The sequence below is a fragment of the Phyllostomus hastatus genome, unplaced genomic scaffold, assembly GCF_019186645.2.
Source record: "Phyllostomus hastatus isolate PE091 unplaced genomic scaffold, TTU_PhHast_1.1 phas_contig_30, whole genome shotgun sequence".
Taxonomy (NCBI): domain Eukaryota; kingdom Metazoa; phylum Chordata; class Mammalia; order Chiroptera; family Phyllostomidae; genus Phyllostomus; species Phyllostomus hastatus.
The window spans coordinates 407,965-434,962 of NW_025333841.1; the positions used below are offsets into that span (position 1 = coordinate 407,965).

The window sequence follows — 26,998 nt, forward strand, 5'->3', positions numbered from 1 at the left end:
GATTGAAAGGGGATTTAAACCCAGACACAGCAGCCATTAGGGGAAGAACCATGCAGTTTTGGCAGAGTAGAGACTCCCTCGGCCATTGTGCAGAGGACCATGTGGCTGTGGCAATAGAAAGGGAGCCATGCAGCTGTGGCAGTGGAGAGAGAAGCACTTGGCTGCAGCCACGTAGGGTGAACCATGCGGTTTTGGCAGAGGACTCAGCAGCCATTGGAGAGAGGACCATGGCCAGTGCAGAGGGAGGGAACCACGTGGCTTTGCCAGAGTGGGGACTCCTGTGGCCATTGTGCAGAGAGGACCACGTGGCTGTGGCAGTGCAGAGAGAGGACCACTCAGCTGTGGCACTGCAGAGAACCATGTGGCTTTGTCAGAGTGGGGACCCCTGCAGCTTTAGAAGGGGGAACTACCACCCAGCTTTAGCAGAGATCCCAGCAACACAGCTGATGGTGCCGGGAACCAAGGGAGGCCTACCAGCCGAGATGGAATACTAGGAAGAACTGGGGGCTGCCTGAGCCTCCTGAGACTTCTATTTCTTTTCCTGATACAGTACCCCAGACTCAACAAGGGGGGAAGGAAGGACTGTTGTGTGTTTATGGGTGTTTTAAGGGACTTTGGGATTTTGATGAAGACATTAGGTCACTACTTTAAGTCTGTATAGCATTAAATAAACATTTCCTTTCCTTTCCACGAATCTCTGGCATTGAGAGATGTCTTTCCTATAAGGCAGTGGACATAACAAACATAGCGAGTTCCTTTTGGTAATAGTATATTGCCCTTTGGCCCCCCCTTGTGTTCTGTAACAATAGATAGGCAATCACATTACCCACCTTAAAATATTAGTAATAATTTATTTTGGTAAGCAAAATTTTGTATTCTCAATAAGTAACCTATTACTTAAATTTCAGCTCATCTTTCTCAATCTTCTACCTGTACATCAATATACAGCATATGAGAATAGTAGTGTGAACTGACAGAGCAAACCATAGGTCCAAAATGGCATCACTTGTGCTAATGCCCATGGTACCAAACCTAGAGTTATTAACTTACCAAACTGAGGTTTTGACCTTTACCAGAAATGTAATCTTAACCAGTCTGGAATTTTCTGGTCAATGCCAATGACATAACCTGTCACATGGGCCCTCTCCATTCCCCACCCCCAGAGAAAGAAAAGGCAATCTACATAAAAACACTTGCCTTCCTGTGTTTAAAGATTTTATTTACTTCTGTTTAGAGAGGGCAAGAGAGTTAGAAAGGGAGAGAAACTCAGGAATCAAACTGGTGACCTTTCACTTTGTGGTGTGATGCCCAACAAATTGAGCCATGCTGGTCAGGAAACCTTCCCCTTTTTTTCTTTTGCTAGTAATTCTGCCCCACCCTTCTTCCTATAAAAATCTTCCATTTTGTACAACCTGAGCAGCCTACTTGCAGGATGGGATCCTGCTCAATTCATGAATCACTTAAAGCAAATTAAATTTTCAAATTTCCCTGGTTGAATTTTTTTAAACAGTATATACATATAGTTTATAACTAACATATATGTATGTGTGATATAATAAAAAAATAAGTGGTCTTTGTTCCTTGTACACAGCTCCTAAAACCCTTGGAATCTTGGTGGTCTTTTGTATGCTGATGACTGGTGGCCAGAGGGTCCTAAATAGCTTCTCATACAAACTGGCCACCACAAAGGCCAAGACAAAATTAGAGGGTTGGAACTTTTAGCCCCACTCCCTGGCCTCTGAGGACTAGAGATTGAGTTAATCAACAATAGCCAATGACTTAAATAATCATGGCTAAGTATTGAGCCTTCCATAAGCCCTAAAGTTGAGGGCTGGCGAACACATCAAGATGCTGGGTGTGGCAATTCCAGAGGGCACGGACTCTTCACCCACTACCCCAACCCCAGTATCTTTCCCTATACATCTCTTCCATTTGGCTGTTTCACAGTTGTATTCTTTATAAAAATGAGTAATAATAGTTCTGTAAGCTATTTTAGTAAATTCTTGAACCTGGAAGGGCAGTCAGGGGAGCCCTCAGTTTGTAGCCAAGGTGGACACAAGTGAGGATAATGTGAAGACCCAATACCAGCAAGTGGCATCTGATGTAAGGGCAGTTTTATGGGAATGCACCCTGACACCTGTGGATCCTGTGTCAGAACTGAGTTGAATGGTAGGACACCCAGTTGACTATCTGCAGAGAACTGGAGAACTGCTTGGAGTGAAAACTCCTATATATTTGATGCCAGATGTGAGTAAAAACAGGTCACATTATGGTGGCTATAATATATAGTTAAGGCATGCTGTTCACTAGGTAACACACAGTTAAAAATCCATTTCATCCCTTACTATGTGATCTTGGACAAGCCACAGCCTCGCTGAGTCTTAGTTTCCTCAACTAAAAAAATGGAAATGCCATCCTTGACCTCAAAAGATTATGCTAAGGATTAAACAAGAAACCTATATACAGTACCCAATACACAGTAGGTACTTGATGAATGCTAGTATTCCTGCTCAAGTGACCAAGTGCAGAGTGTGCTACATTGCACTTTGTTCCTGAGAAGGAACCACTGCTCCATTGCACTTTGTTCCTGAGAAGGAACCACATTCCTTTTCAGTCTATAACCCAAAGATGGAATGTGCTAGCATATGTCAGAACATGGTGGTGACGGAAGAATGGCTAAGTGGTTGGCAAAGTGACTCTAGGGTACGGTACCAGTGACAAAGCCTAGCACCCAGCCTTATGCTATAGTAAGCTGACAGCATAAAAGAGCAGATCTTAGATTTGGAATACTAATAACAATGCCCTGCCTCAACTAAGGAGTTTCTATAAGCATTTGTCTGTATCATCTCAGTGAAAGAAAGTGAATGAAAAACACTTGAGAAAAGTAACTTTAATAATCGTATCTGAACTGTGATATACAAAAGTGATCATTTTCAGAATACATTTTAAAATGGCTAGAGTAATTTCACAGAAAAATTTTCTAAAAATAACATTCTATTAGATTTATAGCGCATGCCTAAAACAATATCAGAACATATGTATGGGGGGGGGGCGCAGAAACAGTGGGTAAAGGCAGAATTTACAAAACAGTTAGGAACAAAACTTGCCTTTTGAGATCTCTCTCACCTTAAGCCTGAATGCTTCATGATCCCAAAGACTCCAACTACAACAAATTACCTCATACTGTTTTGTTTTGGAATACAATACACAGGTTATTCTCAAGTTGTATTAAGTTGCTTATACAAACTTAAAGTCATGAGCATGACTTCAGGATCTGCACTTTTTATGTCAAGTGCCTTCACTAAGCAGTTTAAGGCCTCCTGTATTTTTCCACACTCTTTCAATGCTTTTCCACGCATTACAAGAGTCTCATAGTCATTTGCAGCCTCTCCTGCCTTATCCTTATCCTGAGGAGAATCCACCAACTGTCCACCAGACAAAAGCCCAGGGTCACCAGGAGAGGTCTCCTGAGCTAGAGCACCAGACTTAGGTGTAGTTATGCAGCTGGACTTACTTTCTGGAGACAGGGTTTCTCCGGAAGGTTCCTCTTCTGTACAGTCCGAGTCTTCACCACTGCTTTCCTCAGTTCTTTCCTCCAGATAATCTTCAGCTACCTTTGCTTCACTGCTGGTTTCAAGTTTTTCCTCCATATCCTCCACGTGGTCTAAAACCACATTAATAAGAGACCTCCTAGAAGCCAGGGATCTTCTAGAGTTTATAGACTTATTTATACTATTAGCTATTTTAGGTGAAAAGAACCTTTCAGATGGACTGGTGCCACTTTTGGGGGTTGAAGCATCAAACTGTTTTATAGGTAAGAACTGAAGGGGAGATGTGTTGAATGGATCTGTGCTAGAAGTATCTTTAAAAGTATCATGTTCATCTTCACCATCTGAAACGATCCTTCTTGTTTTACTTCTAACCTTTACATTTACTACTTCTGACTCATCATCTTCCTCAGAAAGATCCATACTCAGCCCTGCTTTGCTATGCACAAACTCTGCTCTAGAATTTGCCTCAGAGCCACACAAGCTATTTTCTTTCTCAACATGCTCCAAAGACTGACTAGCAAGATTTTGTCCATTGTCTGCAGAATCTTCCAAGAAGAGATTGAAATCGCACATATACTGTAATGAAGATGCTAAAGGTTCCTCTTGCAACTTGGTCTCCTTTGCTTGAGCATCCTGCAGTGCACTATGGGATGCTGACAAGTCACCATCAGTTATTTCAATAACAGATGCATTTGATTCTGTATCTTGATTTTCATTTGTTATGGGATTAATAGGCCAGGGATTACACTGATGTAAAATCTCATCATCCTTTTGTTCATCTAGATTTGGCCCAAGATCAGCTCTAACAGATTCACTAAGCAAATAATTAAAACTTCCCAGAGTATTGTCTTGCACTACCTCCTGTGTAGGCCCCTCTCGTGATGCCTCTTTTTGTAGAGTCATTCCCAATAAAGAATTGGTACAAATTTCTTCTACACTTGCACACTCCTTGGGTAAAGCTACAAAGTCAGCATCAAATGTCCTTTCATGTGGGTGCCCACCATCTTGTCCAATGGTAACACTCATCTTTGTATTTGAAAGATAGTGTTTCTCACTCTCTTCAGGCAGATCAATGATCACACTTGCCATTTGGGAACAGATTTCTTCCTCCTGGGTATGATGAGTAGTTAAAAGAAGTGAAGGCTGAGGTTGTGGTTTATTCACTTCAGGGCGTTTCTCCCTTTTTTTAGAAGTAAATACAAGTTCTCTCAGCAAGATCCCCTCATTTCTAGTTCTTTGTCTTTCCATTAAGAGCTCTGTATTTTGAGACTCAAATTCAACCAGGAATTGAGCTTTCTGAACCCTTTGTTGTATATAGTGAGAATCTTCTAACTCATCAAGCTCTTCTTTAACAGAGAGATCACGTGTGTACAACAAATCATGGTCTGAGATTCCAGCTATCCCCAAAGAATACAGGTAGGCAATATGTTCATCTAGTTTCTTATCAGATCTCCTCTGAGCAGCATGCAAAGACTGAAGCTGCAGCTGGGTTGCAGAGATCTGAAAATCCTCGATTGTAAATAGCTCTCTCAATTCTTGTTTACTAAAATATCGGAAAGGGTTCTTCTTATCACCAGTAGTTTGTCTTACTAATGAGTCCTTGAAAACCTGTCTTCTGTATATTTTTTCCTCTACAGTCCCACAAGTGATTAGCCTATAAACCACAACATTTTCTTTTTGTCCAATTCGGTGAACTCTATCCACAGCTTGAGCATCAGTTGCAGGATTCCAGCTAGGGTCAAAAATGACCACTCTGGTTGCTGCAGTTAATGTTAAGCCAACACCACCTACTTGAGTGGTAAGCAGAAAAACAGAGTAATCTTTATTTTGCTGGAATAAGCTAATTCTTTTTTCTCGTTCCATAAGATGAGTAATTGTTCCATCGATTCGCAATACCTTAAAGTGTCTATTCTTTAGGAGGCGTTCGATGATGTTTAGAATTTGTCTTGATTGGGAAAACACCAGAGTCTGATGCCCTTCATCTCGCAGTCTCTTAAGAAGGTCCATTAGAAATATCATTTTTCCAGATTCTTTCATCAGTGTATCATCAGATATTTCACCAATATGGTCCACATCTGAGGAATCTTCCTCTTCATTTTCATCTTGAACAGAGAATCTGACAGCCCCTAGATTCAGCAAATGACAAGCCCGTGCAGAGAGCAGCCTAGGATGATCACACAGCTTCTTTAAGACACCTAACTCAGCCAGAGGTGAGCGTGTCTCCATTAACAATTCCTTGATGTGATCTAGGGACACAAATTTTCTGTATATTTCTTCTTGTAGAGGTACAAGACGTATCCAAATAATTAAATCATTTTTCCTGGAAAGGGAAGGCATTTCATAAATGGCATCAACATCTGGATTCTTTTCACAAGGTCTGACCTCTGAGTTGCTTTCCTTTCTCTTCTGTACCTCTTCTTTAGTCCTCCTGAGAAAATAGGGCTTTATGATTGCCATTAAGTTTTCAGATATTTTAAATCCCAAGGCTTTTTCTCCTGGAGTTGCATCCTTTTCTCTTGCTCTAGTAATAGGATTTTCATACTCCATTTTAAAGGTTTTTAATGTTCCTAGCAGGGACCCTTGACAAGCAAAATCAAAAAGGGACCACAGTTCTTGTAAATTATTCTGGATTGGGGTTCCTGTGAGGAGGATGCGGTTCCTGGCAGGGACAGCACGAGCACATACTGCTGACTTAGTAGATGAAGATTTTATTTTATGTGCTTCGTCAAGGATGACATAGTCCCACAAAAACTCTTGGCCATTCAAGGTTGAAAGTTGCTGCCAATTATTGATTAACATTTGGTATGTAGTGATAATGACACCATTCCTTTGCTGAATCCGACTGAGGTTTCTGGTACGTTCATCCTTACTAGGACCATGAAAGGTTTTGACTCTCATTCCTGGAGTCCACTTGTCAAATTCTTTTACCCATGTGCTAATAAGACTGGTTGGCATAATCAGCAGCACATGATTCACAAGTGAAGCATCAAACATACCAGAAAGGAAAGCGATGATTTGAACAGTCTTCCCCAATCCCATATCATCTGCCAAGATACCACCTTTTCTTCCATCCCTGTATAGGCTGTATAGGAAAGCTACACCTTCCTTCTGGTGTTCAAATAGTTGGTCATGCAGTTCTCGATAAAGCAGCAGGCCAGAGTTGCACACATCTGTGAATTCATCATCTCCAGGATCTGCCAACTCCTCCAAGGCTTCCTGTAGTTTTTGGATTCTGCTCATTAGCTTTTCACTGGGAAAAATGTCTTTTGCCAAATGGAAAAGTTTAAATGCTTCTTCCAGATCTCCATTCTTAGTTGCTTCTTTGGCCTCTTTCACGTATCTTTTAAAAAGAGGTAAAAAAAAAAAATACATATGTATTAAGATCAGAAAGAAAGAAAACAGATTGGACATCCCATCTAAAAATACTTCAGAGTCCATTTTGAAATCTAAATTGCAGTCAGGCTTTTAATAACCTCAGTTCAAGATGAGGATTAGCACAGAAGATGCCAGTGAAAGCTGGCATCACTTAAGACACAAATATCCACCAGACATTGCCAGCAACACCTTCATGCACTAGTTGTGGGAAATGTATGTGGCAAAGGTGATTTGTCCCACAGCATTAAAAAAAAACCCACAAAAAAACTGCCACCCTTAAGAAGTACGCAGTGATTTTAAAAAAAATCATCCAATCAACCTATCTTGTGGGAGCATGGAAACAGGAAAGATATATTGGCACTTAGGCTTTATTTTTCTGGACTTTTGTGATGCATTTGACACTACTGATCACTCCCGTCCTTAAAATTCCCTCCTTCCACCATATCCTGATAGATTCCTCCTGGTTTATGTCACACCCCACCCCCAATCACTGGCCATTTCTTCTCTGTGTCCTTCCTGGACTCCTATTCTTCCTCTAAGAGGGTTCAGTCTTGGGCCCTCTTCTCACTCTTTTTACTCTCCTCAGGTTCTCCTAGAGCTTCCACTCACACCTGTGTGCTCATGACTCCGAAGTCACTCTCTCCAACTCAGGTCTTACCCCAAGCTCTAGTCTAGATCCATATTCCAACTGCCTTCTGGACTCCTCCACTTGAAAGTCTCACAGGCACCTCAAATTCAATTAACCCCAAATTAAAATTATTATTTCCCCTCTAAAAACATACCATCCACTTAGCCAAACAAGCTGGAAATCTGAAGATTATCTTTGATTGCAACCCAAGTATGAGTCATCCTTGACCTCTCCCCTTTTTACCCCTCCAGTCAGACAGTCCCCAAGTCCAATTAACTTTATTTCCCGAGTATAACCTGTGTCTTTCTCTATATCTCTACCACTACTGTGGTCCAAGTCATGATCATCTCTGGCCTAGAAACTGCAACTTCCTACTCACTGGTCTCTCTACATCCACTCTTGATCCTTCCAATACACTCTCTACAAAGCGGCCAACACTATTGTCTTAAAATATAGGAGGAATCATGTCACTCCTCTGCTTAAAATTCTTCGGTAGTTTAAGGTCAATTGATTTCAAAAAGATGCCAAAACAATTCACTGAGAAAAAAAATAGTCTTTTTAACTGAATATCCATGTACAAAAGAATGAATAGGCCCTCTTCCTCACACTTTATACAAAATTTTAATTCAAAATGGGCCAAGGACCTAATATGAGAACTAAACTTACAAAAACTATTAGAAGGAAATAAAAGCACAGATCTTCATAACCTTGGATTTGGCGATGGCTTCTTAGATATGCCAATCACACGAGCAACCAAAGGAAAAAATAAATTGGGCTTCATTAATATTAAAAACTTTTGTACTTCATCTGGCTGGTGTAGCTCAGTGGATTGAGCACGGGCCTGCAAATTAAAGGGTCACTGGTTCGATTCCCAGTCAGGGCACATGCCTGGGTTGCAGGCCAGGTCTCCAGCAAGGGGCATGCAAGAGGCAACCATACATTGATGTTTTTCTCTCTCTATTTCTCCTTCCTTTTCTCTCTCTCTAAAAATAAATAAAATCTTTAAAAAAACTTTTGTACTTCAAAGGATATCATCAGGAAGGTAGAAAGACAACCCAAGAAATGGGAGAAAATCATGTATCTGATAAAGGATTTGTACCTAGAAAATATAAAGAACTCTTAAAATGCAATAATTAAAAGTCAACCAACTAAAAATGCACGAAGGCTGTGAAGAGACATTTCTCTAAAGAAAATATTCAAATGGCCAATAAGTGCATGAAAAGATGCTCAACATCATTACTCATCAGAGAAATGCAAACTAAGACCACGATGAGATTCCACTTCATACCCACTAAGATGGCCCAAATCAAAAAGTGAGAAAATACCAAGCGTTGAACTGGAACTCTCAAAACACTGTTGGTGGGAAAGTAAAATGGTGCAGCTGCTTTGGAAATCAGCCTGTCAGTTCCTCAACAAATTACATATAAAGTTACATATAGACCTAGGAATTCTACTCCCAGGTACAAACACAGGAGAAATGAAAACTCTGGTAAAATCCACAGAAAATCTTGTATATGAATGTTCATAGCAGTATTATTCATCAAGCCAAAAGAGGAAATAACACAAATATCCATCAACTGATGAATGATAAAAGTGATATATCCATTTGGTGGAATGTTTTGCAGCCATTAACAGGGAATAAAATACTGATTTATGCTACAACTTCAAAACATTTTGCTACATGAAATAATAAGCCAACCACAAAAGGCCACACATTTTATGATTTGGTTTGTGTGAAATATCTAGAATAAGCAAATTGACCAAGAAAGGAAGTAGGTTAGTGGTTGCCAGGAGCTGAGGGTAGGGGATCCAGGCACTGGGGATAGTGATGGCTAAAGGGTAAGGAATTCCTTTTTTGGGGTGATAAAAATGTTCTAAAACTAATTGTAGTGATGAGTGTACAACTCTGTGACTACACTAAAAGTTATTAAATTGTACATGTTAAAAGGGTGAATATATAGTATGTCAACTATACTCAATATATAGTTGTACCTCAATGTACCTCAAGTATGTACCTCAATGAAACAGTTAACAAAAAAAATCTTTACTGGCTTGCTGTGGCCTACAGAATGAAGTTTAAGCTCCTCAGCTTGGCATTCCAAAACAGCCAGGAACTGCTGACCTCTCTGCCTTAACTCCTGTCACTTCCTGCTTTAAACGTTTTATTTTTAACCTCTTATGTCCATCATTGCTAATTTGTGTTCTCTCAGCTTAGGGTCACAGCAACCTCCTCTTCCTGGAATGCACTCCAAGATAACTTCACTCAATTCATTCTTTAAGACAGGGATGCCTCAATGTTCTGCAGAACCTCCTGCAGAGCTTGTTAAAACAGATTGCTGGACTCCAGTACAGATTTTCTGATTCTGTAGTGAGGCCCAAGAATCTGTATTTCTGTAACTTTATGAGGTAATGCTAATGCTTATGGTCCACAGACCACCCTTTAAGAGCTGCTTTAAGATATATACCAGGACTCAGTAAGGTTCCTCTTTTTTTCTGAAGTTCCTCTTATTTAATAAGTAGCTTTTCACAGCTTTGCCCCATTTGTGAGATGGGCATCTAAGAATTAAAAAAAAAAAAAACAAAAAAAACCCCCAAGTGACCAGTTGGATTAATACTGTGGTATATTCATACAATGGGATACTACTCAATAATAGAAAAGAGTGAACTACTAGATGTATTAATCCATGTATGAATTCATATATGTATGAATTTCAAAAGCATGCTGAGCCAAAGCAGCCAGCCATAACTGTATAAGCGGTGTGATTTTATTCATATGAAGTTCTGGAGTGGGCAAAACTAATCTATGGTGGAAAACATCAGAGCAGTGGTTGCTTCTGGAAAGTGGAAGTGGGGATTGCTGGGGAAGGGGCACAAGGGAACTTTCTAGGGTGATGATAATGTTCTATACCTTGACAGGGATTTGGGTTACACAAGCATATGCACCTGTCAAAACTCACCAAATGGCCCTGGCTGGTGTAGCTCAGTGGACTGAGTGCCAGCCTGTGAACTGAAAGGATGCCGGTTCAAATCCCAGTCAGGGCACATGCCTGGGTTGCAGGCCAGGTCCCCGGTTGGGGGTGTGCAAGAGGCAACCAATAGTTGTATCTCTCACATCTATATTTCTTTCCTTCTCTTTCTCCCTCCCTTCCCCTTTCTTTAAAAAAAAAATAAAAATAAAAATAAAAATAAAAACTCACTAAATGTACAACTTAAGATTTGTGCATTTCTTTGTATGTAAATTTTATTTCAAAAGAAACAAATGAAATATTGAAATTTAATTAATGGTATGCATGTTAAAGTAGGAAAAAGTACCCTGATGCCTGCAATTAACCTTGAAATGCATCCAAAACATAAAATGGATCAAGATATGTAATAAAAACAAGTATACTGAAATGTTAATAACAGAATCTGGGTACTGGATCAAAAGAAAAGCAAAAGAGGAAAAGACGGCTTTGCCCATAGATTGCTGCCTCAGTTTGGAGTCACACCTAACTAACTGAGAGTCATAACACATTGGAATTTGGCTTCTTACCCAAGCACTATAATGCAACTGTTTCAACCAAGAAAGAGCACCAATGATTTTCATATTGCCAAATCCAATGGCCACTTCTTGATCTTTATCTTCCTTGACCTTTCTGCTACATTGAATACCACTGACCACCACCTCCCTCTTGAAGTTCTTACTCCTTGGGTGCAATGGTACACAACACTCTCCTGGATTTCTTCCTTCCTCTCTAACCATTCCTTCTCAGTCTGCATCTTGACTTCCTCTCCCTCTGCCTGTCCCCTTATAAACATTGGTTTTTCCGGGGATCTTTTTGTTGTCATTGCCCTTCTGACTCTATGTACTTCCCCCTCCCCCGTTTTATCCATGATGGTGGCTTTATGGTGGGTTGAATGACATCCCCCTGTGAATGTGATCTTACTTGGAATTAGGATCTTTGCAGATGTAATCAAGTTAAGATGATGTCATACTGGGTAAGAGTGGGCCCTAATCCAACCTGACCGGTGTCCTTATAAGGGGTACAGTTGGATATAGAGAGACAGAGTGGAGAACTGGAAGACAGAGGCAGATATTGGAGCCATACATCTACAAGCCAAGGAACTGCAAGATGATTGCTAGCACCACCAAAAGCTAGGACAGGCAAGAACAGATTCTCACAGTCTCCTAAGGAAAAAAAAAAAAACTAACCCTGATAACACCTTGATTTCAGACTTCTGGCCTCCAGAACTATGAGAAAATAAATTTCTGGGGATTTTTATTATGGTGAAATCTATATAAAAGCTGGCATTTTATCCATTTTTAATTATACTTCAAAGAAATTAATTACATTTAAAATGTTATACAATCAGCACCACTATCTATTTCTAAAACTTTTTCATCACCCAAATAGAAACTGTTCCCCATTCTCCTCTATCCCCAACCCCTGGTGACCTCTGTCCTACTTTCTGTCTCTGTGAATTTTCCTGTTCTCAGTATCTTATACAAGTGGAATCATACAATATTTGTCCTGTTGTGTCTAGTTTATTTCCCTTGGCATAATGTTTTGAAGGTTCATCCATATATTGCAGCCTGTGTCCCAATTTCACTCCTTTTAAAGTTTGGGTAATATTCCATTGCATATAAACACATTTTGTTTATCCATTCATCTACTGATGGATACTTAGGTTGTTTCCACCTTTTGGCTCTTGTAAATAATGTTGCAAAAAACACTGATGTACAGGTATCTGTTTGGGTCCCCATTTTCAATTCTTTTGGGTACATACCTAAGAGTAGAATTGCTGGGTCACACAGTAATTCTGCACTTAATTTCTTAAGGAATGGCCATTTGTTTAAGGAGACTGAGGGGATGGAGGTGGCAGAGCTACAATTTTAACTGACACCTGAAAAAACCCAAAGCCACTGTTTTATCCACAATTCCATCTTGCCTCCATATATTTCTCCCAGGCTTACCATCAAGATCCGAAGATCTGCTTCCACGCTTCCCACCTCCACCGTGTTCTAGCAATACTAAATTCCTACACTACTCTGGAGGCCATGCTTCTTGCTTCTCACCCTTTATACATGAAATTATCTGGTACGTCACGTGCATCAGCTTCTTCCCCACTGCTTAGCTAATTCCCACTCATCCTTTAAGTCAGTAAAGGTACTATTTTTTCCAAGAAGCCTCCCCTGACAACTCCCTTTCTCTCTCATGCATGTACATGCACAGTCCAAACCCTATAATTCTGGATTAGGAATATATCTTCTGTATTTATATCTACCATATGACAATTTTCATTTGTCTTTTTTCCCCCACCGGACTATAAAGACATGTGTCTTTTGGACCACGGTATCCTTAGCAACCAGCAGTGTGGGCTGGTCTACAGGAGACATTAAGTAAATGTTTTCTGAAGACATGAAAGTGAGATCAAGATACTCAAAAGTTAAGAGAAAGAAAGCATCTTTCAGATATAATGGCTGATGTTTCATCTTTCCAGGAGTTTGCAACACTCCATCAAAGCTACCTTAAAAGTTCTTCCACTAACAGTATACTAGCAGACTATAACAAGCCCTAAAACCTAAGACCTGGTATGTAAAACACCCTTCAAGACAGAACATCAAGCAGAATTCAGAGATCACTTCAACATTAATACAATTTAAGTGTGTTTATAAGCAGCCAAGTTTGAAACAAATCCGAAGCATCATGCTACTAGAGATCTCAATGGAAGAACTTGAGCTTAGTGGTGCTCCAGAAAAGTCTCTCTCTCTCTCTCTCTCTCTCTCTCTCTCTCTCTCTCTCTCTCTAAACATTCTCCTGTGATAATCACCCAATGTTTACAGGTCCTCCATTGGTGAATGTAACCACTGTGGTTGCAGGACATCTGGCTAACCAAAATATGCTTCAGTTGTTCATCAAATATGTATTAAGCACTTATCATGTGTAAAGCAGGTCTCTGCATTCATGTAGCTTATGGTACAGGGGATTGATATTTATCAAAGAACCACATAAATAATTAGTTACAAATTATAATAACAGCTATAAAGGAAAAGGAAAGAGGGCTATTAGAGCATACCACAGGGGAACCCAGGAATGAAGAACAGTGGCCTTCAAACCTCACAGAATTCTATTTTAACTCTCCAGGTTTGGTCCTTTCTGAACACACCCAAAGTGTAGTGGTGTCAAAACAAAGACCTATAGGTACACAGTAAGTAACAGAATCAAGTGAAGCTCCTGTATGAAAAGCAACACTGAGACCCATATACCCCATCTAAAGTGGGCAAATGGCTGTTCATCCCTACATGACAAGTGCAAGGTTACCAAAGTTACCAAGATCATTTGATGGCTGAAAAAGAGTAGGAAATTCTAATTGTTTACGTGAATTCTCCTGATTTTTAAATGGTAACTAATGTATATGTTTAAAAAAAAAACACTGGGGGTTATTCCTAGTTAAGATGGAGATGTGGGTAAATACAGCTCACCTCCTCACATAACCAGAGCAAAAATTACAACTAGACTACAAAACAAATATCACCCAGAATCAGAAAACTGAGCTGTATGGAAGTTCAACAACCAAGGAATTAAAGAAGCCACATTCATCCAGACAGGTGTGAGTGGTGGAGACGTGGAGATGCATGGAGAAGTGTGGAGACATGAAAAGGAGCCAAGACACAGAATGGGCAGTCCCACACCCACATGTGGAGGATGAAAATCGGGAGGGATACCTTGAGAGTGAGGGATCCCAGCTACATACCAGACCACCCAGCCCAGGGTTCCAGTGCCAGGAAGATAAGTCCCCATAACTTCTGGCTGTGAAAACCAGTGGACATTGTGACAGCAGAAAAAAACTAGGATTCTCAGGAGTATCCTTAAAGGGCCTGCAATGGACTTAGGACTTAAGCAGACTTACTGCCTCTGGGCTTCAGCACCAGGGCAACAGCTGGAAGGGCAAGAGTGGCATAAGGGGAGAAATTGAAGTGTTTGGCATCTGGACAAGTGCCAGGAGACAGCTTCCTCCTGCACAAAACTCCAGAAGCCAGGCAGTGGCAGCATCCCCTCTCTAAGCTCTCTCCCACAGAGAGCCACAGATCAGCAGCACAGGTGGCCCTGACCTGGCAAATACCCAAGGCTCTGCCCCATCCAACTTACCTGTGCGCTTTTCTATAATAGGCCACACTACTAAGATGGGGAGTCAAAGCAGCTCTACCTAACACAGACACAAACACAGGGAGGCTGCCAAAATCAGGAGACAAAGAAATATGACCCAGATGAAAGAACAGAACAAAACTCTAGAAAAAGAACTAAACAAAATGGAGATAAGCAATCTATCACATGCAGAGTTCAAAACACTGGTTATTAATATGCTTAAGGAACTCACTGTGTACTTCAACAGCACAAAAAAGACCCAGGCAGTTGTGGCAGGTATGGCTCAGTGGATTGAGTGGATTGAGGCAGGGCAAACAAAACTTTTCTGTGAACACGGCTCAAGAGTTGCCAGTTTGTAACCTCTGGTTTACCTCAACTTGAAAAAGTACCATTGACTCTGCATGGCTCTCCCCTCCAAATGCTTTTTCCAAAAAGGTAGGGAGTACCCCTACAGCTCTCAGGATCAGAGCCTACACAAGGTTTGATTTTGGGCTTAATACCGTCCACATGTAAGACCAATCACTTAAAACAGTGTATGGCTTTCTGCAGTATATACTATCTGTGTCACTGGCTTTGGATTCCACAGATAAGAACTAACTGGACCAAAGCATATGGCCCCAAAGAGATCCAAGGTTCTTAGTGCCCCTGCAGGTCCCTCATACTCTGTCACAAAGAGAATACAAGCAGGCAGGAAGAGCAAGGCCTGTTTCAAAGTGGGTAAAGGCAGGCAAGGATCTGGTCCCCCTTCTTTGTAACTTTGGTTCAACTGGGTAAATACTCCTCTGCCAGAATAAACAGGAAGAGAGCAACCTCTTGCATGTTAACAACATGCCCTCAGAAAGCAGCTGACCTTGCTGGCTAATTACTCTGGAAAAAAACCCCCAGCTAATTAACAGCTATGCCAAAACCAAAATTATCTTTTTTTTCTGGCACAGTAAATATGTTTTGGCATCCAGATAGATGATAGCAGCCAATGTCCTCAGCAGGAAAAAGTTTTATTATTTTGGGAAGCATTAGGTGGTGAAAATCCTGACTGGCCCTTTGAGACAAAGTCTAATGAAAAATTTTTAAAATTCTCCAAGAACAATATTAACTTCTTTTACAATAGGTACGGGCTTTTCGTACTTCAAGTCTCCAATCTTCCAGCCTAAAGTTATCTAGTTAACCATCACATTAGAGTGCAAAACCCTGGGGCTTCAAGCAAGCACTTATTCCTAAATTTGAACAAAGCTAGGGTTGTTTGGAAAGAAGTCCTGAACCCTCATGTTTGCCTTCAATCCACCTTCAGGCCACGTCAGTGGGGAAGTAGACAAGTCCTTCCATTACAACAAGAGGATAAATCTAAAAACAAACCATGACCTATGTGGTGGTTACAATAGTAAGTCATTAAACTGTTTTACACCGCAAAACAAGTTTTAAAGAATATTTCTTACGTACCCTAGTGGCCAGGGGATAAGCTCTATTACCAGAAGGTGGATTTCACATCTTGTTGAGTGGACAAAAAACTCCAACACACACAGACACACACACACACAACAAAACACAACAGCAACCATAATCCCTGCACCTAAAAAATGCCTGAAGTATGGGTGTTTTATGTTGTTCCAGGAAAGAGTTTCCATGCTCATTCCTATTCCACTGAGCCCCATATCTGTACTTATACTAGAACCACATTGTCTTGATTACAATAACTCTATAGTAAGTTTTGAAATGAGGAACTGTGAGTCCTCCAACTTTGTTCTTTTTTAAGATTGTGTTGGATATTCTGGGACTTGTGCATTTCCAAAAGGCTTTTATAATAGCTTGTCAATTTCTGCAAAAAGAAAAAAAACCAGCTGGGATTTTGTCAGATATTGCATTGGAATCCGTATATTACTTTGGGGAGTACTGCCATCTTAACAATATTAAGTCTTCCAATCCATGAACACTGGCTCTCCTTCCACTTATTCAGGCCTTCTGGAACCCCCTTCAACAATGTTTTGTCACTTCCAGTGTATAAGTCTTGCACTTCCTTACATAAATTTATTCCTAATCATTTTATTCTTTTTAGTACTACTGTAAATGGAATTGTTCCCTTAATTTCATTCACTGCTATGTATGGAAATACAACTGAATTTTTAATATTGATTTTGTATCCTGAACTTTTGCTGAACTTGTTTACTAGCTCTTAGAGGTTTTTTTTTTTTGTGGATTCAGAGGCCTTTCTATATAAAAGATTATTCTATCTGCAAATATAGATACAGTTTTACCTCTTTCTTTCCAATCTACATGACTTTTGTTTCTTTTTCTTGCCTAACTGCCCTGGCTATAACCTCTCTTACAATGTTGAATTATAATAAATTATAAAATTGAATAGAAGTAAAAAGAGCAGACAGACATCCTTGTCTTGTTTCTGATATATGGGGGGAAAGCTTTCAGACTTTCATCATTAAGTATAATGTTAATTTGGGTTTTTGTAGATACCCTTCATCAGGCTGACAAAGTTATCCTGTATTCCCAGCTTGTTGAGTGCTTTTATCATTAAAGAGCGCTAGATTTTGTTAAATTTTTTTTTCTACACCTATTGAGGTGAACACGTGGTTTCTGTCCTGTGGTTTTTGTCCTTTGGTTTTGGACAAGTTATGTTACATATGACTATTATCAAGGAGAAATGTCGAGTATGTACTTGGATATAGGAGTCTGGAATTCAGAAGAGGTCAGGACTAATGTAAAAAATGTGAATACTGTCAGTATAAAGATGGGATTTAAAGACAAGAACCTAGGTAAGATCAACAAAGAAAGGAGTACAGTTTAAAAAAACATGGCAGTCTGACACTCTAACATTAAGAACATTTACAGAAGAGTTCCAACTAATGAATACAGAAAGAATAGTGAAGTTAGCATATCACCACTTTGTAATCCACAATGAAGTAACTGATTTTGGGCAATGACTATCAATGAATGAAAGGTTGATGGGGAACTGGATATTCACATGATGTTCAAGTGTTTCCAACATATTACTTATCCACGAAAAGCAAAAAAATGCAACTCTGCAAAGAAATGATCAGCCTGTGACCAACCTTAACCCATTACTTAACATTACTAAAAGCAAGAAAATCAGACACTACATGCTTCCTGCTATGATGTAATATTAAGTACATTGCCTCCCCTACTAAGTATCCATGTCAAAAATATTGAACATTAATCTTTTTTTGCTCCAGAACAGTTTCTTTTTAATTTTTTTAAATTGAGGTATAATTGACATACAACATTATATTAGCTTCAGGTGTACAACATAATGATTTGATATTTGTAAATATTGCAAAATGATCACTACACTAAGTCTAGTTAACATCAGTCACCATACATAGTAAATTTTTTTCCTTGGGCTAGCAACTTTTAACATTTACTCTTAGCAACTCTCAAATATGCAGTACAGTATTACTACAGTCATCATGCTTTTCATTACATCCCCACAACTTATTTATTTTGTAACTAGAAGTTTGCACCTGTTGATCACCCTCATCCATTCTGCATACCTCCCATAGCCCTCCTCTGGCAACAAAGAATCTATCCTCTGTATGAGCTTAGAAGTTTATGTGGTTAGATTCCATATATAAGTGAGATCATAAGGTACTTGTCTTCATCTGACTTATTTCACTTCACATAATGCCCTCAACACCCACTCACATGTTGTCACAAATGGCAGGATTTCCTTTTTTATGGCTAAATAATACTCCATTGTGCATATATGCCACATTTTCCTTATCCACTCATTTATTAACCTTTAAATTTCAATTACAGGAGATAAGAGAACAAGCTAATGACACTACAAGGAAGCCATCAGACTAATCCAAATCATTGGCATAGAAATAAAAGTGGAGGGTGGAGAGGAACTGTTCAAGATGAATAGGCTTAAGCCCTGGCTGGTGTGGCTCAGTGGTTGAGTGCTGGCCTGTGAATCAAAGGGTTGCTGGTTCAATTCCCAGTCAGGGCACATGCATGTGTGGGGGCGTATGCTATCCTTATGAGTGAAGTAGACTGCATGATATGATCTGGGTTATCTTCGTAGCCACTAGAGACCTCCTTCACAACCTGCACCCCAAACATCATTCCTTCCCTGGTTGCCACTGCCTGGCACTGGAGCATGCAATTCAAACACCCTGGGAGACATAGTCCCCATGACTTAAAACTCATATTTCAAGAACCAAGCCAAAGCTCTCGTTTAAATAAGTAATGCTGCCTGGCTGGTGTGGCACTGGATTCAGCGCCGGCCTGCTAACCAAAGGGTCACCTGTTCACTTCCCAGTCAGGGCACATGCCTGGGTTGCAGATGAGGTCCCCAGTAGGGGGCGCCCAAGGGGCAACCGCACATGGATGTTTCTCTCCCTCTTTCTCCCTTCCCCTCTCTAAAAAATAAAATAAAATATTTTTTAAAAGATTAAGAGGCTTAAGAAATATATAATCAAATGCAGTGTGTGGACCTTTTTGGGATCCTGATTGAAACAAACCCATTATAAAAAGACTTAAAACCATTTCAAAATTTAAACACAGACTATGTATTAACTGATAACAAAGAATTCGTTTATTTTGTTAGGTGTAACATGATATGATGGTTTTGTAAGAATATGTTCTTGCCCTGGCTGGCGTAGCTCAGTGGATTGAGCGCGGGCTGGGAACCAAAGTGTCCCAGGTTCAATTCCCAGCCAGGGTACATTTCTGGGTTGCAGGCGATAACCCCCAGCAACCGCACATTGATGTTTTTCTCTCTCTCTCTCTCTCTCTCTCTCTCTCTCTCTCTCTCTCTCTCTCTCTCTCTCTCTCTCTCTCTCTCTTCCCTCCCTAAAAATAAATAAATAAATAAATATTAAAAAAAAAATATGTTCTTGTTTAGAGATGCATACTAAAATGAAATGCTATGATGTCTGAGAATTTACCTTGAAGTACATTAGAAGAAAATGCGATTGAGGATATGAGGAGAACTCAGCAGCATCTGAGAAGCAGCAACCAGTGAGGCAGGAAGAAAATCAAAGGAATGAGGGGTCCTGGAAGCCAGATGAATTGAGTGTTTCTTTTTTTGTTGCTTCTCACACACCCCTAACTGGCTCACAACCCAGACATGTGCCCTGACCAGGAATCCAACCAGTGACCTTTTGGTTCTCAGGCTACCACTCAATCCACTGAGCCACACCAGCCAAGGCTAATAAAGTGTTTCATGGAAAAGTGATCTGTTCTGTCAAATACTGCTGGTAGGTCAAGGAAGATGAGGATTATAAGTTGACCATTAAATTTGGTTATATGAAAGTCATTGGTGACCTTGACAAAAGCAGTTTGAATAGAGTAACATGAGAAATTGGGAGACATAGAGAATGGAGAAAGAGAGCAGATGGGTGAAACAAGAGAGTGGTGGACAACATAGAGTACAAGCAAGTGGGTGACAGAGAAGGTGGCAAAGACAGTGAGTGACAGAAAGAAAAGGTGGACAACATAGGAAAGAGGGTGGGTGACTCTGCCAGTCATCATTTATTGCCTCTCAGTTCCAAATTCACTCCTCCACACCTGTTCTGTGATGACAGACAGAATTCCTTGAAGCATATACAGCCAGCACAATGTTAAGTTTTCTCAGTAGAGGGCGCCTGAGGGACACTGCAGGAAGAAGGGGCTCTCCTGAAGTTGCCAGCTGCAGCAGCACAGTGGGTCAGCCACACCCAAGAACATGCAGTCCCTCCATGACCTTGAAGTGTCCACCTGGCCAGATGACCTTCTTGCAGCCCTCCCTACATGGAAACGAGTTCTCCCAGCAGCTCGCTTATGCCCTGGGCCCTACCTCTTTTGCTTGTGTAAGCCATGGGTTGCTGATAGCCTGCTCCCAACCTGCACTCCAGAAGGTTGCTTCCTGTTAGCCTAGGAAATGCAGACCAGCTCGTGGCCTGGGCAAGACAACATACTTCTCTGCTATCCAGTGGTCAGAACTATACCTTCTCCAAGGGGGTCTGAGCCGCAGCCTTGGGGAGAGGGCCCCCTTCCAAGTGTGACCTTTCTTGGGTTCTCTTCCATAGCGCTAGGGTACCATAATGCAATTTCCTTATTTTTATAGCCTCTCATTTATCAGTTTAATAATTCTTTATATTAAAATTCATGTTTTAATATACTGTATGGCTTCTACCTCCTGACTGGACCCAGAAAAATAAAGTGACAGAGAAAAAAGAGGATGTGTGAAAGAATGAGAATGTGACACAGAGTAGGTGACAGGGAAAGGGTGGGTAACAGAGAGAATGGGTCATAGAGAAACAGGCAGAGAATGGGTGATAGAGATCATGGGTGACAGCAAAAGGGGGAAGGGGTGACAGAAGTACAGAGTGGGGAGGATGACAGAGAAAAAGAGGGTGGATTGACAGAAAGAGTAAGTGGGTGAGAGAATGGATGACAGTGTAAGCAGGGAGATGACTGTGAACAAATGAGTGGCAGAAAGGAAGAGAGGTGCACAACAGAGAAGGGGTTGGTAAGTGACAGAGAAGGACAATGGGGGAGAGCATGAGAAAGAATGAGTGTCAAAGAGGGAGAGTGAGTGACAGAGGTAGGTAACAGAGAGAGAGATAATTGGTGACAGAAAGAGACAGAGACATAGCGGGGGCGGGGAGAGAATGCCAGAGAAAGGGGAGGCAACGGTGGGGCGTGCAACACAGTGGGAGCATGTGGGGCATAGAGAGCACAAATGGGCAGTGGGTGTCCAAGAGGGTAAGAGAAGAGCTGGTGGGCTGGCATCACCAAGGGAGAGCAGATCTGACAGTGTCACAGAGTTATCAGATGTGCCAGCAAATGAAGATGTGAGAAAACGAAAGCAGGTGTGACAGCAAGTTTCAAAGTTTTCTTTCATCTCCTAGGCAGGAGAGGCAGAAAGACAGGGGAAGTGAGGGACAGAAAGGGGAGGGAAGGAGAAAGACAGACAGAAATTGTGTGAGGGCAGGATTGTGCCAAGGAACAGATTTATGAACAGTAGAGAAGGTAGAGAAGGCAATGCTTTTTGTGCAAGGTGGTTTCAGTGTGGGGGGATTTGGAAGAAGACAGGAGAGAACTGAGAAAGTTTAGGAGTACAGGGAACTATGAGAGTTGAGGGGTCATGAGAGATGGGGCCTCATGAGACAGGGAGAGTGTGAAAGGAAGTTAAGCATTGTGACACCAGAAGATGACTGTGAGATAAGGGCGTGACTGCTGAGGGGAGTGGGAGGGAGGCAATTTGAGAATGTTCTGAAGAAAGCCCCTGGGAGTGAGTGACAGACAGCTGCCAGCGTGAGAGGCAGTGTTAAGGAACCTATGAGTGGCCCTCTTGCTTGCTCACACAAAGGAGGGGTGGGGACTGAAGGCCTCAAGCCTTATCATCATTTTGCAGATGGCAAAACCCAGGGTCAGAAAAATCAAGCGACTCGTCTGAGGTCTCCCAGATAGCAAGTGTCAGAACCATAATGTGAAGCACAAACGGCTCAACTCTAAAGCCAGCGCTCTACCACACCACACTGCCACCCACTGTTTTCCCCAAATCTTAAGTCAAGTAACTTAGTCCAAAAATGTGCTTTTATTCCTCTGTAAGCAGACCTATTGCCTTTCTTTTAATCCTCACCCAAGGACATGCTTATTGATTTTAGAGAGAGAGGAAGACAGGGAGAGAGAGAGGGAAAGATTGATGTGAGAGAGAAACACTGATCTGTTGCTTCTCCCATGTGCCCCAACTTGGGACGCAACCTGCAACCTAGGTATGTGCCCTGACTGGGAATCAAATCCACAACCTTCCAGTTTATGGGAGGATGCTCCAACCAACTGAGCCACACTGGCCAGGGTTGGCTTTTAAGAGCCTGAGAACATAATTTTTTTGAAAAGGGAGACAGAATTGTTCACTTCCCCATTTTTCCTTTGTACTACATAAATTTAAAAAACTTCTTAAAAAATAACAGCTCATAGACACAGACAATAGTATGGTGATTACCAGACAGAAAGGGGGTAGGAGGAAGTAGAAGGGGGTATAGGAGGGATAAATGGTCATGGAAGGAGACCTGACTTTGGGTGAACACAAAAAACAATATACAGACAATGGATTATAGAATTGTACAACTGAAACCTATATAGTTTTATTAACCAGTGTCACCTCAGTAAATTCAATAAAAGAAATAAAGTACAGTATATTGAAAAATAAATTAAATTAAAATTGAACTATAGTTCTGGCTGGTGTGGCTCAGTGGATTGAGCGCTGGCCTTCAAACTGAAAGATCACAGGTTCGATTCCTGGTCAGGGCATATGCCTGGGCTGTGGAGCAGATCCCCAGTTGTGGGTGTGCAAGAGGCAACCAATTTATCTCTCGCACATCAATGTTTCTCTCCCTATCTTTCTCTCTCCTTTCCCCTCTATAAAATAAATAAATAAACAAATAATATCTTTAAAAAATTGAACTATAAAAAATAAAATAAATTTTTAAGGGATTGGCAAGAAATATTCAAAGTAATGAAAAGCAGGGACCTACAGCCAAGATTGCTCTACCCAGCAAAGCTATCATTTAGAATCAAAAGGCAGATAAAGAGCTTCCCAGATGAGAAAAAAATAAAGGAGTTCATCATCACCAAACTATTATTATATGAAATGTTAATGGGGCTTATTTATTATTTTTTAATGTTTTTTTAACAATTTTATTTATTTATTCTAGACAGAGGGGAAGGGAGGGGGGAAGAGAGGAAGAGAAAGATCAATGTGTGTTTGCGTCTCTCATGCCCCCTACTGGACTTGACCTGGCCTGCAACCCAGGCGTGTGCCCTGACTGGGAAAGGACCCACTAACCCTTTAGTTCACAGGCTGGCACTCAATGCACTGAGCCACACCAGCCAGGGCTTAATGGGACTTATTTAAGAAAAAGAAGGTCAAAACTATAAACAATAAAATGGCAAAACATACAAATCTATCAACAACTGAATCTAAAAAACAAAGCAAACAAGAACAGAGACAGAACCGTGGATAGAGTGTTTTGAAGGTTGCCAGATGGGAGGGGGATGTGGGGGAATGGGTGAAGAGGTGAGGGGATTAAGAAGTACAAATAGATAGCAACAGAATAGCCATGGGGGTGTAAAATACAGTATAGGAAATGGTGTAGCCAAAGAACTTACCACATGACCCATGGGCATGAACAATAGTGAGGGGTATTGCCTGAAGGAGTGGGGGGACAGTGCTGGGTGGAGGGAGGCAAAGGGGGAAAAATCAGGACAACTGTAATAGCATAATCAGTAAAACATAATTTAAAAAAAAACTTTTGTGCATCAAAGGACTCAATCACAACCCTGGCTGGTGTGGCTCGGTGGATTGAGCAAGGGCTGTGAGCGGAAAGGTCGCTGGTTTGATTCCCAGTCAGGGCGAGTGCCTGAGTTGCAGGCTAGGTCCTTGGTGGGGGCCACGTGGGGGACAGCCACACACTGGTGTTTCTCTACCTTTCTTTCTCCATCCCTTCCCCTCTAAGAATAAATAAATAAAATCTTTTTTAAAAAAGGACTCAATTACAGAATGAAAAGGCAACCTACAAAATGGAATAAAATATCTGCAAATCATATAGCAGATAAGGGGTTAATATCCAGAATATATAAAGAACTACAACTCAAGCCCTGGCTGGGTACTCAATTGATTAGAGAGTCGTCCTGACACACCAAGGTTGTGGGTTCAATTCCTGGTCAGAGCACATACAAAAATCAACCAATGGCCCTGGCTGGTGTGGCTCTGTGGATTGAGTGCCAGCCTGCGAACCAAAGGGTCACTGGTTCAATTCCCAGTCAGGGCACATGCCTGGGTTTCAGGCCAGGTCCCCAGTGGGGGGTACTCAAAGGGCAACCACACATTGATGTTTCCCTCTCCTTCTCCCTCCCTTCCCCTCTCTCTAAAAATAAATAAAATCTTTTTACAAAAAGAATCACCCAATGAATGCATCAATAAGCAGAACAACAAATCAATCTCTCCCTGTCTCTAAAAAAATAAAACCAATAAATGAAAAGAAAAAGTACAACTCAACAACAGCAACAACAAACTACGCAACTAAAAAAAGCCTTGAACAGGCACTTCTCCAAAGACATGCAGATGGCCAATAGGTACATAAAGATTCTCAATATCATTAATTATTAGACAAATGCAAATCAAAACCCCAATGAGATACCATTTCACTATCATTAGAATGGCTAGTAACAACAACAAAACAGGTAATAAGTGTTAGCTAGGATGTGGGGAAACTGCAACCTTTGTGCACTGTTGGTGGGAATATATAATGGTGCAGCTACTCTAGAGGACAGTATAGCAATTCCCCAAGAAATTAAAAATAGGATTACCATATGATCCAGCAATCCACTTCTGGGTATATATTGAAAAAAACTGAAAGCAGGATCTTGAAGAGACTATTTGCACACCTGTGTTCACAGCAGCACTATCACAATAGTCAAGAGATGGAAGCAACCCAAGTGTCCGTCGATGGATAAAGAAAATGTGATATATGCATACAATGGAATATTATTCTGAAAGGAAGGAAATCCTGTCACATGACACAGCATGGATGAATCTTGTGAACATTATACTAAATGCAATAACCCAGTCACAGAAAAACAAATACTGTGTGATTCCTCTTACATGAAGTCCCTAAAAGAGTCAGATTCACAGAGACAGATTCAAAGTAGAATGATGGTTGCCAGGGGCTGGGGAAGGGGCTGTTGTTTCATAGATATGGAGTTTTAGCTGGGCAATATGAAAAGAGTTCTCAAGATGGATAGTGGTGGCGGCTGCACAACGTTAATGTAGTTAATACCACTTAAGAATGGCTAAGATGGTAAATTTTATGTTGTGTGGATTTTATCACAATTTTTAAAAATTGTAATGCTTATTCCCACATCACCATGCCCTCTCCATCCTTAGCCATCTTGGAGAACACTTAACTTATTTTTCAACACAAGTGTCTCTTCCTCTTGTGAGGCCTTCCTTTCGCTCAGCAACCCTCGTAGTTCGCCATTCCCTCCTTTAATGTTCATACTATGCCTTGCACATTATACCTCTTACAGCACTTATTAATCATTATAAGCTTATCCATTCCTTTCCACTACAAAACTGTAAGCAGTTTGGGGAGGAGGGATGATGATTTACTTATCTCTGTATTCCCTAGGCCTGGGGCTTCGGAGGCTGGAAAGACTCAAGAAAAGCTACATTTAATCTAATCTGCCAATTGGCAAATTCAGTCCTGAATATTAAAAAGAAAAAGAAAAAGAAAAGCTTGATCAATTGAAGCTCTAGTTCTTAAGGAGTTCATAACGGTGAATTATCTGACCCAAAACGAGGATACTGGAGGGTTCCCCAGACTTTATAAATCCGAGCAGGTGCCTGCGCCTTACTCTGCTCCACCTCAGCAGTTTTAGGCGCCTGGGAGGGTCCGAGTCCCCCCTCCCCTCGACTCCCAACCAGGGCCTCCGAGCTGGACCCACCCAGAGACCAGACATACCTCAGGTAACGGGCAGCCTGCTCTGGGCTTAAAGCCTCGGCTTCCACAAACCCCTGGGACGCCTCCATGACTTTCGGGTTAGGTCCCAGGAATCTCCGCCGGAGATTGAATTTCGCTCGCTCCCGCCCTGCGCAAGCGCTGTGCGCATGGAGGGAGGGGCAGCTCCAACCGTCGGCCTCCTGGTTGGTCAATCCGCAACACCACGCTCTGGCGTCACCACTTGAGTCCTGCCCACAAAGGTCGTGCGCCTGCGCCTACGCGCACTTGCGCAAAAGAGGCCTTCTGCGATCCGTAGCGCGAGATGGGTGTGTCCTCTTGTTTTGACCGGCGTTTTCAGTGAAATCGAAACTGTGCGGAGGACAGTCCCAGTGTGCGTGCGTGCGTGTGCGTGTGTGTACGCTATCCTTGCGAGTGAAGTAGACTGCGTGATACGATCCGAGTTATTTTTGTAGCCGCTAGAGACCTCCTTCACAACCTGCACCCCAAACAGCATTCCTTCCCTGGTCGCCACTGCCTGGCACTGGAGCATGCAATTCAAACACCCTGGGAGACATAGTCCCCGTGACTTAAAACTCATATTTCAAGAACCAAGCCAAAGCTCTCGTTTAAATAAGTAATGCTGCCTGGCTGGTGTGGCACTGGATTCAGCGCCGTCCTGCTAACCAAAGGGTCACCTGTTCAATTCCCAGTCAGGGCACAGCCTGGGTTGCACATGAGGCCCCCAGTAGGGGGCGCCCAAGGGGCAACCACACATGGATGTTTCTCTCCCTCTCTCCCTTCCCCTCTGGGTAGTTGGAACCCAGCTTGGAAGGAGTTTGTTTACCCTGCTAAAAATAA

At 41.5% G+C, this 26,998-nt stretch overlaps 1 protein-coding gene across 1 annotated transcript; it reads right to left on the reverse strand.

Moving 5' to 3' along the window:
• Window positions 1-2,914: 2,914 nt before the first annotated feature.
• Window positions 2,915-26,284, reverse strand: ERCC6L (ERCC excision repair 6 like, spindle assembly checkpoint helicase). Its single transcript, XM_045839461.1, has 2 exons — window positions 26,162-26,284; window positions 2,915-6,891 (listed from the first exon to the last, which is right to left on the reverse strand). The coding sequence occupies exons 1-2, from the start codon at window positions 26,227-26,229 to the stop codon at window positions 3,219-3,221; spliced, it is 3,741 nt and encodes a 1,246-aa protein (XP_045695417.1). The 5' UTR covers window positions 26,230-26,284; the 3' UTR covers window positions 2,915-3,218.
• Window positions 26,285-26,998: the final 714 nt, after the last annotated feature.